This window comes from Hyaena hyaena, unplaced genomic scaffold (genome assembly GCF_003009895.1).
Source record: "Hyaena hyaena isolate Hyena2069 unplaced genomic scaffold, ASM300989v1 scaffold_226, whole genome shotgun sequence".
NCBI classification, from domain to species: Eukaryota; Metazoa; Chordata; class Mammalia; order Carnivora; family Hyaenidae; genus Hyaena; species Hyaena hyaena.
The window spans coordinates 1,621,889-1,635,576 of record NW_024080858.1 but is presented as its reverse complement, the minus strand read 5'-3'; the positions used below and the strand labels follow the sequence as shown (position 1 = coordinate 1,635,576).

Sequence of the window (13,688 nt, the reverse complement as noted above, 5' to 3'; positions counted from 1 at the left end):
AGGCTCCAGGCTCTGAGCTGTCTGCACAGAGTCCGACGCAGGGCTCGAACCCACAAACCATGAGATCATGACCTAAGCCAAAGTCGGACGCTCAACCGACTGAGCCACCCAGGCGCCCCCTCCATTCTTTAAAATAAAAATTTCTTTCAAAAATGGCAAAAATAATTCTTTTTTTTTTTCATTAATTTCTAGGAGAGAGAGAGAGACGGCGTGAGCAGGGGAGGGTCAGAGAGAGAGGGAGTCACAGACTGAAACAGGCGCCAGGCTCTGAGCTGGCAGTCAGCACAGGGCCCGACGCGGGGCCCGAACCCACGAACCGCGAGATCATGACCTAAGCGAAAGTCGGACGCTTAACCGACTAAGCCACCCAGGCGCCCCAAAAATGGCAAAAATAATTCTTGCTTGTTTGGGTGTTTTCCTTGATAATAGTCTCCTAATACTGTTAATCCATAATTCTGGGCATTTATCTCCTGATTAATAGTTTCCCATCTGTACTACAGTAAAATCCAGAGCAGTAATTTTTAAACTGAGTGTATATCAAACAGAGTTTTGTCAAATTCACATGCCTGGATTCCACACCAAATTTCTGTTTACAGAGATAGACTTTACTATTTTTCTGAACCATTTGAGACTACGTTGAGTATGTTATGCCTGAAGTGTGTTTCCAGAGAACACTAATGTACTATGACAGAGCCACTGTACAGTTATCAAATTCAGGAGCTTTAACATTGATAACAATATTTTATCCAATCTTTAGTCCATATGTTTAGTTTTTCAGTTAACCCAACAATGTCCCTGAACTGTTATGTTCCTCAGCCTTTCTTTGACTTCATGGCATTTTTGAAGAGAAAAGTTCTATCATTTAATAGACTCCATTTGTTTTTCTCTGATACTCCTCATGGTTAGATTCAGTGAACACATACATTTTTGGCAGGAATATTGCATAATTGATGCCATGTCCTTTTCAGTGTATTAGGGCCAGAGGCACATGAAATACTTTGTCTGTTATTGATAAATGTTAATTTTGATCATTTGGTTATATACAATCCTCATACTTTTTTGTAATTTATGAGTAATATGTGAAGAATCTTGGAAGACACTATACATATTCCATTCTTTATCAAAGTCTAGATACAGCATCCACTCATAATCTTTTCCAGAATTATTCTTCCTGTGATTATTGTAAGATGATTCTTCTAACACCCCTGCATTCCTTAAAGAAGACCTTTCTTATCTCTCTGTTTATATATTTATTTATTGTAAATGTAAACACATGGATTCTTTTTGTTATGTGATGGATTGTAATCCATTACTGTGTTTATTTTTATTTTGATGCTCAAATTTCCCTATGGTTTGGCCAATAGGAGCTTTTTAACACTAGCTCCTAACATTTCTTTTGATAATATCCCATTGCTTTTGTTTTGTGTTGATTATCTTTTAGCTCACTGGACATTGATAATCTGCATTTAAGAAACAGTGATTTATGGTTTTTCAGCATAACCCTTGAGGAAATCCAAGAGGACTGGACAGGTTAAAGTTGGGAGAAAGATGTACCCTTCCGCCATGTTTCTACATCATAGAGCTTCAGTGGGTTCCTTCTCTAAGCCTGCTGTCAAATATGTAATATTTAGAGTTTATGATTTTATTTATTAGGTTAAGATTAAAATTAACTTTTAAATTTTGCTGAAAAGTCACTGGATAAAATAAGGAAAAAAAACAGCCAAGTAATCATTGTGCAAATGCTTCAGTCATACTTTAATGATTGAATATTGGATCTTTGAGACAATAAAAGGTTTATTTATAGATGTATGTACCTATATGAAGTTGGTGGCCCTTGCTTTGGGAAGATTGGTTTGATAGCCATTATGTTGGACTGCTTATAAATATTAAAAAGGGAATCTTTTCTCTAGGGTTCAGTTTCTTTAGAGGAAATGCTTCTTTATTTAACCTGGGTCAGGAAAAGCAGTTGGAGTAGATGCCTCCAGTCATTCAAGACACTTGTGTGTGTGTTGAGGGATAGCTTATGGTCTGTTGTTGTATTTTATTTCTTAATATTTATAAAGATTGTAAAGGGGCTAATTTTTGTCAATATTGAATAAGAAAGGGAACAGTGACCCAGTGATCCCTTGATTTTTGTTCCTCCTTTTACTCTGAATTAATTCCTTAATTCTACCGTGCCTTGGACCCTTGAAAGCCTTTTGAAGGTTCTGCAGGATAGATAAGCTTCTGCTTAATTAACTCCGTGTCCTATTCCATACTATCTTTCTCTTCCTCTTCATGGCTTCACTAGTAACCACTACTCCTTCCAATGTCATATTACAGAAATCCATTCAAATGTTTTGTCCAGTCAACAGCCTGTTTTCTTTCTCTTTCAGGCTTTTGTGCTTTCCCTTTTTTATTCTTATTTTAATAGGAGGGAAAAGTGATACATATATGCGCTCATGCTTACAGTTTTAACAAGATTCTAGGAGTTGCCCATAAAAGGTTTTTCCAAAAATGTGTTAGAAGATTCTTTCTTTTATCTACTATCCAATAGATATCTCTCAGATCATGTTAATGGGAGGGTACCCTGCCATATATATTTATCCTGCTCCTGGCTTAAAACCTGTTTCTGAAACCATATTAGCATGAATCTAAATAATTTTAGAGTTGAGAATATTAAAATCAAGCTATGTAATACTGAAAGAGCTCTTTTGGAAGGAAAAGCACCATATGCACATAATAATCCTGGATGTAACATGCCTAAAGTGTTGTCTGGTAGAGGTGAAACCGATGATTTAGAAGTGACAGTGGCTGTTTGCTCTATAAATGGACCTTTGCCTAAGCAAGAAGCTTTATTCATGCTTATTGGTAAATATTCATCAAAGACTTTATTTTTGAAAAATGCTGGCATCTTCCTGAGGTCATGTTAACTTCCCATTTCTTTTATTCCAGCTACTGTGCCATGGTTGCGTAGGACTTTAGGAACACAAAGTTAAATCTGAAGTGTAAGATAATAAACAGAAATAGGAAATCCTTATGTATAAGGTTAAATTCGTAAAATAGTTGTCTCTTTCAGCTAACATGACGTATTTATCCACAGTCCCACTGAGTGTTCAAAACGGCTCAGGTTGGTTACCCATCCCATATCCAGTAGTGCCAGGCTTTTGAGTCTTCAATCCACGTGAGACATTTGCATGAACGTGAGTTACCTCTGCAAGTGGTGGAGAATTGAACATAAATATTTGTTCCTTACATTAAAACAGTATGTAATAGCTCTGAGACATAGGAACATTACTTGACCACTGTATTAAAATAATCAGGATAAAGTAAATTGATAGCCATCTTTGCATAATTCCAGGAAACAGATTCTTGAATAATATCCATTTGCATGTTTGGCCGTTGCTTCATCTGAGATTCTTCAATTTAAAAAGGAGTTCTGAGATTTATTTTAGTTTGCATTGACCATTTTCTGTAAAATGTAAATTCACACTCCCTAAATAGTATCTAAATATTTATAAGTGTCTGTTTTATCATTCTGAAACATAAGAAAATATAGCATCCTATTTGCCTTGATTTTTTTCTATAATTTTTTCTCTTTTCTAAAAGGAAGAATTTCAGTTTTGAAAGCTTATATGGAATTTTTATCAGTATAATTTTTCCATAATGTTTATAATTATGAAATTTTTATTTATTTCTCTCAGATGATAAATAATGAAGCACTGTTTCTACCTTTGGAGACCAAGAGAAAATATCTTTGGTTTCATTTTGAAGGTCCTTAGAAAGAATTTTTTAAGTTCCCTGAACATGATAAACTTTAAACAAATTCAGATCTGGAGGAAAAGGCATGGGACTTCTTCAATAGTATTAATTACGGTCCTTTTCCTAATTTACAGATTTTTGTATTTGTGATTTCTCGTACTCACTAAAATTTAACTTTTCGATTGCCCAAATTGGGACCCTTGGCACTGTCACAGTCATTCTCAGACATGTACAGACCTGCAGAAAATTTACATCCGTGAGGTGCCGTTTCCCAGCTAAGGTTAAATTAAGGCAGTGCTCTGCTTTCTTGCTGTAGCTCTCATGTTGTAAACAAGTGTCCTTTTTATGATCTATATGGTGGCACATTCTTACGTTTTTGTCCTTTTTTGTTGATTATTTCACTGTTAAAAATGCTCCCCCCCACTCAATTACTGCTAACTGTAAGAAGGCTGTGATGGTGCTTTATGGAGAAAATGCCTGTGTTTGTTAGATGATCTCTGGTCAGGTTTGGTGAGTTCAATCTTCGTGAATAATAATGTCGATTAAACAATGTGCCTTTAAACAGAAACATGCATAAAACAAGATTATGTATTGATCAGTTGGCAAAAATGTGGCCAGAGGCTTGCAGGAACCTAACGGCATATATCTGCTAGGAACAATGGGTTAGTATTTGCTAATTCACTGTATGCTGGGACTTTATCACACGGAACTACCATTAATTACACACTCCCTAATTTCCTTTATTTGTACTTAAAATAGACTATGCTCTTAAGAGTACTATTTCCAGAAGTAAGTCTCTATATTCCTCAACCTGTTTTGAGAGAACAAAATTATCAGCAGCGATTTCATCACAAAATCTATATTTATACCAAAACGATTTATTTCAAATATACAGACATCTTTGGTGTTTAATTTTTTTTCAATTTTAAACTCTTTGTACATTCAGTGAATACACTGTGCAGCTTGATATTTTTTGACTGAATAATTGGAACAAATGACAGAGTTGTATCTTTTATAATGCTATTTTTAAATTTTGAAAATCTTTATACTAACATTTTATTAAAACTTTAAGACAAATCTGAAGATTTTGTACTTTGAAGTCAGTCCAGATATCTATTTTCAGGAATTTGAAATCATGTAAGACCCCAGCATGAAACTATCATATTTTATCTCTTTTAGAACCAGATGTGGATGGTTTTACAAATAATAACACAAGGACCTGTTTCAGGCCATGTAAGTGGCACTATCCTAAGGCATGCTGAAGTTTGAAACTGTTTAGTGGACACAATACAGGCTTTTTTGTTCTTCAGGTCTGGGTTTACTTGATTGGTTGGTTGGTTGGTTGGTTTGGGCATCAGTATAAACAATTACATTTATGAGGAAAAGAATAACCATGGCCAAACTAAGAAGTATCTAAAAGAGGTGAAGAATTGTATGTATCAGCATGAACAAATGGGTTTATTCAGCAGGCATAACATCTAGGCAACTGAAGTGTCATTAACTAAGTTTTACCAAAGTGGTCATCATTTTCATTTTATGAAAATCTTTTTACAACAAACAAATAACTAATATTTTCTTGATTGTTAGCTGTGGAATGAACATTATAAACGTTATCTCATTCAATACAATGACCTTTTGAACTATAGACACTACTATTATGTAATATGCAAATAATCACATAATGTATAAAGAAGCTAAAGCTGAGAATAGTGAAGTAAATTCACCCGAGGAGTGAATTACAGGAGTAAGTAATAAGTAGTGGAGTCTAGATTTAAACTCAAGACTGTTCGGTTTCAGAGTCCACAACATTGTGTTCCCTCCATGACTAACTTCACAGCTTCTGCAGTGGATATCATGTTGTTGTGAGAGTTTTTTATCACTTTTCTGAAAGTACCACCCACATTCCACATCTCTGTTATCCTAAGGAAGATGGGGAGTGGGGATGAATCTCTATAAACACTCTTTCCTTTCCCCAAAGCATGAATTTATGATATTAATCTTCTGCAAGTGGTTTATCATTTTATGTTCTTGCCCAGTATCAAGAACTTCTCTAAAGAGGAAACGACATTCCAAGAGGATAATTTGTGGCATTATTCAGTAGGAAAATAGAAAATACAGTTTCCTTTGTCTGAATTATGCTTACATGAGCCTCAAACTTCCATCCCCCAACCCAAGAGCCAGCTGCTAGCTTTACCTCTTTCTACCTGCTGGATGCTTTCTGAATCACATTATCCAGTGCTCAATTTAAGTGAGCCGCATTAAAGTCCAGAGCCTAGGGAAATCACCCTGATTCTGTGTTCCCTAGCAACATCCCTGAGAGTAACAACAGCTGCTTAACAGCTGCTTAACCAGAAAGATGCTGTAGGGGAAATACACAGAAATTGATATTAAATGCCTTAAATCTTGAGATTTCAAATATTGTAGTTACCATGTTGTATTATTTACATTTAGTAGTACAAAAGCAAAAGAGAAAAATAAAAGTAATCGTCAAAAAGGACAAGATATGCTAAATGACCTTGGCAGGCAACATGATTTTAGATACTTTCTTGCTAAGATAAACAGAAATAGCCATGATGGAAATAAAATACCTTTCTTTATGGTTTTGAATCTTAAAATGTTAAGGTTTGTCAAAATTAAGTTATGCTTATGTTGTACTATGACATGGTGTATTTAAACATTAAACAAAATTAAAATTCCTTACAAGTTTTGTTGATACTCTTAATTTTTCTTAATCATGAATATTCTTAATCATGTTTACTCTTTGTAGTTTGCCTTTTCCAGAATGTCAAATAATTATTCCAATTGTGTACATTATGTAGCATTTTCAGATCATTTCTTCCACTTAGTAATATGCATTTAAGTTTCCTCCGTGTCTTTTTATGGCTTCATAGCTCATTTCTTTTAGTCCTAAAACATTTCAGTGTATGGATGTACCATAGTTTATACACTCACCTGTTGAAGGATATCTTGGTTGCTTACAAGTTTTGATAATTTTGACGACAGATGTTATAGACGTTTTTGTGCAGGTTTTTATGTGGACATAAATTTTCAATGAATTTGGGTAAATACCAAGGGTCACAAATTCTGGATTATGTGGTAAAAGCATGTTTAGGTTTGTAAGAAACTGCCAAACTGTTTTCCAAAGTGACTGTACCATTTTGCATTCCCACATCTTTGCCTGCATTTGGTATTGTCAGTGTTTTGGATTGCAAGTATTCCAAGATGTATTCTAAGATATATGGTATTTAGTTTCTCATTATTGTTTTCATTTGAGATTGTAGAATAAGACATGGTGTGGAGCGTCTTTTTATATACTTATTTGTGATCTATATATCTTTTTTTTTTTTTTTTTTGGTGAGGTGTCGAGATCTTTTGCAAATTTTTACGTGGGTTGTTTTCTAATTGTTGACTTTCAGTTTTTTGAGTATTATATATACCAGTACTTTGTTAAATAGGTGTTTTGTAAATCCTTTCTCCAGCTCTGGGGCATATCTGTTCAACTCCTAAGAGCCTATATAAAGAATACAAATTTAAGTATTATATTCTAATCACCAATTTAAGCACTACCATTATTGTGGTATGTATTATAGGGGTAAGAGATTATTTTTTGTGTTTTCTTTGTAAATAAATCACCCCATGTTTGAAAATTATTAATATGTTCCTTCTCACTGTACACCACATTCGTTTATACCTTAAGCCGCTGGGATTCCAAGCAGTCAACTGTAAAGGGGAAGAGTGAAAAATTATCCTGGACTATTTTTCTGTTTTGATCAATGAGTAACCTATTACAGTGTTCACTATCTAAAAAATAGCCAATAATTCTGTAAGCATACATGTGGATCCTGCCTTTTTAAATCCTGAAAAAATTTCTTTGACATTCTTTGAAATTCTACTCAATTTTCAAATTCCTAAGAATTTTCAAAATTTTTATTCACCCATGGTTTTTTTCTTTCGTTCTTTCTTTTCCTGTTAGTTCTCATTGTAAACAGCTCATTAAAACTATTTTAAGGTTAGGTGATGCTATGAAATTTATTTTCATGATTTTATATGAAAATAATTTTTTTCCAAAAAAAAAAAAAAAAAAGAAAATCATTTTTTTCCCCCAAGTTTTTAAATTACATGCACATAGATATTAGTAGTCGACTTGGGTTTGTAAAACAGGAATATTTTGGAAAAAAGATCATGGAAGTAACTTGTTAGTTAAAAGCCCTTCATGATTTAATTTTTCTCAATAAGTTTATTTGCCTGGGCTAAGTTGCTTATTTTAAAGCCAAGATCAAATAGGAAGCCTAGGCCAGTAGTTTGTTAATATTTGTATAGTGGCGGTCCAGTATCTCTAACAGATAAATGAAGAGCCACTCTGGTTGGAGGCAGAGGAAGCCTGGAGCACATTCTCTTCTCCTACCTTTTTCCAGGTACCTCTGAGGAATCCATAGGTCTATCTGGAGAAGAACGGGAAATTTAGTTTAAATTATGATTTTTATTTAAAGCAACAACAAAACCAAATAGTCATTACTAAGCTATTTATCATGGAGTTCTAGGTGTCTAATTTATAAGGTTTCTGAATTAGACTTCAGGGCCTATGTTACATTTTATTACAGTCTACAACTTAAGTGTAGACTGGCAAGAATTAAAGGAAAAGCCTGTTTCACAGCTGTTATGCATCTGGGAGTTTGGTTAAAAGGGGCTAGCTTAGCTTAGCCTGAGTTGTGATAAAAAGCAGGGTCTAGAGGCCTTTTAACTAAAGTCCTGTGCTCTGATCAGAGCTGTATTTAATACTGGCCCATAAGTCCACATAATTATAATTTGTTAGAGTCTTTAGGACATCAGTAACTTTTAAACCTCACCATGTGAAAAATGATTATGTCACCTGTGGACTTTAAAAGCAGCTAGTGAACTGGGATAAAGGTGATGATCAAATCAAATATTTCTGCAGCTTTCTGGGTTGAAGTTTTGTACTTAGGAGGCTCCAGTGCTTCTTCGTAATCTACTACTCCTTTGACCATGCTTTAATGAAGAATGTTAATTCTGGTAAATGAGTACTTTGTGTCAGAGGTAACCTTCTTACAACATTCTGGCTTCCTCCCAGGCTCGCAGATGGGTCAGGGGCTGTGGAGAGTGGCCAGAAACCAGCAGCTACAGCACGAAGGTTATAGCGAGCAAGGCTACCTGAGCAGAGAGCAGAGCAGGAGGGTGGCTGCCGGCAGCATCTCCAACACCAGTCATCGGAAACAGGTCCAAGGGGGCATCGACATATATCATCTTCTGAAGGCACGGAAGTCGAAAGAACAGGAAGGATTCATTAATCTGGAAATGTTGCCCCCTGAGCTGAGCTTTACCATCCTGTCTTACCTGAATGCGACTGACCTCTGCTTAGCCTCATGTGTTTGGCAGGACCTCGCGAATGATGAACTTCTCTGGCAGGGGTGAGTTCAACCTAACACGTTTGATTCAGGCATCTCTAAACACAGTCACGCTGCCATGCTCTTTTTGTAACAGATATGTATGCATTCTGAAGTATTTCTTTTAAACCTTGTGTTTTGACTGGCTCTTTATTAAAATTTGGAAAGACATGGAGTTATCACAGTCAAATTTGATATTGAGAAAAGGACAGTTTAAAAGAAAACTTTACAGTTAGAAGAGAAGTTACCAGTCAGGAGGTGTCAGTATATTGTAAATCAGAAATGATCAGTTTAATCTAAAAAATACAAGTTGTTGGGGCGCCTGAGTGGCTCAGTCAGTAGTGCAAGCCCCACTTCAGGCTCCGTGCTGACAGCTCAGCACGGCTGAGGTTCTGCTCCAGGTTCTGTGTCTCCCTCTCTCTCCACCCCTCCCCTGCTCATGCCCTGTCTCTGTCTCTCTCAAAAATAAACACACAAAAAATTTTTTTAAAAGAAAAAAAAACCCCACAGGTGAATAGAAATTTTTAAAGTCTTGGGGTTGTAAGTGGATGTAAAGACTACCTTAAAAAACAAAAAAAAAAATCTTAAAAAAATTTTTAATTTTTAATTCAAAACTTAGAGTGTTTACATCCCTGGTATAGTCTATGCTTCCCATATGAAGATCATGTGTTTACTTATTAATGTATTTCTTTCTATCATAGGTGCTTGTTAGCATGAACTTTAAATGTTTCATCTACTTTTTACTTTTTCTAACCAACATTTCATCAATGAGGTAGTCAGATTGTAGAATGCAAGGAGATAATCTTGCTGAAGTGAAGGTAGATTATATCAATTACAGCAGTGATTATATCAGTTAGAACTTAATCTATAAATTTAAGAATGTTTGGAATAGAATCTGTTTTATGGAACTGACATTAACTCCCTACATAATATCATATATGTGGGTTGTGAAAGTTACCAAACTTAAAACAAAGGTCTTTTTGTGACTAAATAATTTCTAAATGAAAATCTGGTGAGAGAATTAACAAAGTATCCAAATAGCCAAACTTTAGTAAAAAGGCATCACCAACAATGACATTTTTGAGGCTTTCTCATGCTACAAAATTACAGTATTAATTATATAGATAATTTCCCAACTTCTAGTTAGAGAAAAATCCTCAGCATTATATTGTTGTTCTCTCATTGTCTTATTATAGTTTGGGTGCTGTGGAAGTTAGAGGAAATTCTCTTAATTAGTAGTGTTTAAATGACAGTTATTAATCTCCTAATTAGTAAAGGAACACATAAAAATACTTTAAAACTGGCCCATTATTTATTTAAAATTTCTTTTCTGCATTTTTAGTATTCCCAGCAAACTTAATTTGTAATCCAGTATATGAACTTTGGGAAAAAAAAAAAAGGTTATTTCTAAACTTATCTGACCTCAATCAGATTGTATCCTTCATTTGGGATTTAAATCTGGTGTTCATTTCTGGAAGAAGTGCTTCCTTTATTCTTACCGCATTATTACGCCTGTTTTTATGACATTTGGATTTTTGTGTCTTAGGGATAAATTGCTTCAATTTTAAATTAAAGGCTGGCTAAATTTTTATTTTACCTTTGCATGTGTGGAATACTTAATATTGAAAGGTTCTGTTACATAGCTCAGAAATAAAGGTCAAAAGCTAGAGGATTAAAGAAGCTGCTATAATATTGATAATTTTCTCAAGTTCCTAAAGTCACTATTTTGAATCAGTGGCTGCTAAAAATAATGGAAGGATATAAATTAACTATTAAGAAGTTATTCTCATGTTAAATTGCATATTTTAGCCACTAGCCTCATAATTTTTGATGTTCCATGCTGAAACAGAAACTTTTTCTTATTATCCTGTACATGATACTGTGTGTGACAAGAATTTTGAGCCAGTCAATAGTGAATATGTCTGTCACTACAAGTAGTTGTTTTTGGACACACAAAATCAGATAATTTTGAGATAGTCATTAAAAGTGCACCGAAATAGAATTTCGGTGCTCTGTGTGTCTATAGAATAATGCACTTATATTTCAGGATCTGTGGCAGACATGCAGCATTTCTAGGCATTGTAAAGTAACCAGTAGTTAATGCTTTTGCACAGAGTTGGACACAACTATCCCAATCTGAAACATAGTGTGTTTTGATGTGAACTACTAGCATTTTAGATTTCATAGAATTTTTAAACAATCATGTATTATTGTGACAGTAAAGAACTAGGATTTTGAAGCAGGATCTTAAGCAGCTAAACTTAATGCCACACACAGCTTTCTATGTCTGTTCTGAAGTTACAGCATTATAATTTCTATGTTTAGTTTGCCTGTTATCAATATATGTATTGTTAAGAAAAAAAAAGTTCTCTCCCTACCAACAATCTTTACCCCCATGCAATTTTATTTTGCAGTGGAGACAGAGCTACTTAATCCTGTTTAGCTTTTTTGATTAAGATTGCTAACTCTGGAATAAAACTCCTAGGGTTCAAATGAACTTTTTAATCTTTTATTGTGTCTGTGTTTATCTTTAGCACCAACATCATAGCATTGTTATAAAAACTAAGCAAGTTAATACTATTTCAGTTTTTTAAATACTGTTTGGCATCTACTAAGCACTCTGTAAATGTTAGAAGTAAATATCTATTATTCCTATTATTAGTAATAGGTTATATTTAACTTAAGATAGTACTCATGAATATTAATCTTTATAACTCAGAATCTTTATCAGAATCACCGTGTTGAAGGCATTTGTTGATCCTACTCTAGTAACCAAACAAGTACAGAAGTTAACATTTTCAACTTCAGAGCTATAAATTACAGTTTTGTTGCATGTTACTATTATAGCGTGTATATGCATATTTAACTTAGGAAATTAAATGTAGTAATGTTTTCTCATCTGATTTTATCTTATAGGTTGTGTAAATCAACATGGGGTCACTGTTCCATATATAATAAGAACCCACCTCTAGGATTTTCCTTCCGAAAATTGTATATGCAGTTGGATGAAGGCAGCCTCACCTTTAATGCCAACCCAGAGGAGGTAAGTGAAGAACTTGAACATTTGTAATAGTAGAACTTTATTAACATCTTGCCGCAGCTTTGCTGTAATACAGTAAACTTCCAAGTAAAGTAAGAGGTCATTGAATATTCCAAACTATTTAATTAGTTCTTATTGTAATATATTAGTGATCAAAATGTGAAGACAGTGCTTTCACTGATTTTCCCCCTACTTTCATTTTATTTTATCCTAGAAAATTTCAGATTCTCAGAAAATTTTTTCTCAGAAATGTTTAAATATCTACTAGACTTATTCTTAGAAAATATAATGGAGGAGCTCCTGGGTGGCTCATTCAGTTAAGCATCTGACTCTTGATTTCTGCTCAGATCATGATCTCACAGTCATTAGGTCGAGCCCCACATTGGGCTCTGCACTAACGGTGGGTGGAAAGGCTGCTTGAGATTCTCTCTCTCATTCTCTCTCTCTCTCCCCCTCCATCTCTCTGCCTCTCCCCATGCTGGTGCATGCTCTATTTTTCTCAAAATAAAGAAACATTAAAAAAGAAGAAATACAATGGAAATCATATAGCACTCAGAACTACTACTTCTTGGTGAATTATTTTCTGTGGAATAAAATAACTGGCAACGATATTAATTTATTTAAATTTTCAATTAAATAAATTGAAAATTATTTTTCATTTCTTGTAGAGGTATAAAGAACTATTTAAATCATGTAGCCAAATATTTTTTATAAACTTAAAAAAATTTTTTTTAGGTTTATATATTTATTTTGAGAGAAGCAGAGATAGCACAAGTGGGAGAGGGGCAGAGAGAGAGGAAATGAGAGAGAATCCCAAGCAGGTATGATGCCAGCGCAGAGCCAGACACAGGGCTCAAACCCACAAAGCCATGATATCACGACCAGAGCTGAATCCGAGTCAGAAGCTTAACCAACTGAGCTACCCAGGTGCCCCACAGCAAAATATTTTTTAAAATATCTTAACTTTGCTATGTTATAATTAGAAAAATGTTTCCCCATGCAAAATATTTTAAAATTGAACAAAAATACTGATTTTATAAATGACATTTTTTTTTAAGTTTATTTATTTTGAGAGATAGAGGGTGAGCAAGGGAGGGGCTGAGAGCGGAGGGGATAGAGAATACCTAGCAAGCTCTGCGCTGTAAGTGCAGAGCCCAACATAGAACTCAGTATCATGAACTGAACCGTGAGATTGTGACCTGAGTCAAAATCAAGAGTGGGATGCTCAACTGACTAAGTCACCCAGGTGCCCCAATGCAAATGATATTTTTAATATTAAATTGATTTTCACTTACTACATAATGATTTCTAAAATTTTTCTTGTACACAAATAAAAAATGTAACACCATGCATACATTATCAGTTACATCTTAGCACCACAAATATAACAAAATATATGTATTATAAAGCCTGATATAAGTATTTAAATTAAGAAATTTGTTCTCATTACCGTTCGTTTTGACTTTCAGTGAATAGAGGACTCTTAATTTAGAAGGCAAATGAAT

The 13,688-nt window shown here is 34.4% G+C and overlaps 1 protein-coding gene across 1 annotated transcript in view; it reads left to right on the top strand.

Annotated features, from left to right (window-relative positions):
* The window catches only part of FBXO8 (F-box protein 8), a 44,339-nt gene that overhangs the window by 10,742 nt on the left and 19,909 nt on the right, over positions 1–13,688 (top strand). Inside the window, exons 2-3 of the mRNA XM_039243220.1 lie at positions 8,831–9,167; positions 12,060–12,186. Of these exons, the coding sequence (XP_039099151.1) occupies positions 8,839–9,167; positions 12,060–12,186 (456 nt within the window). The 5' untranslated portion in view covers positions 8,831–8,838. The remainder of the gene's footprint in view (positions 1–8,830; positions 9,168–12,059; positions 12,187–13,688) is intronic.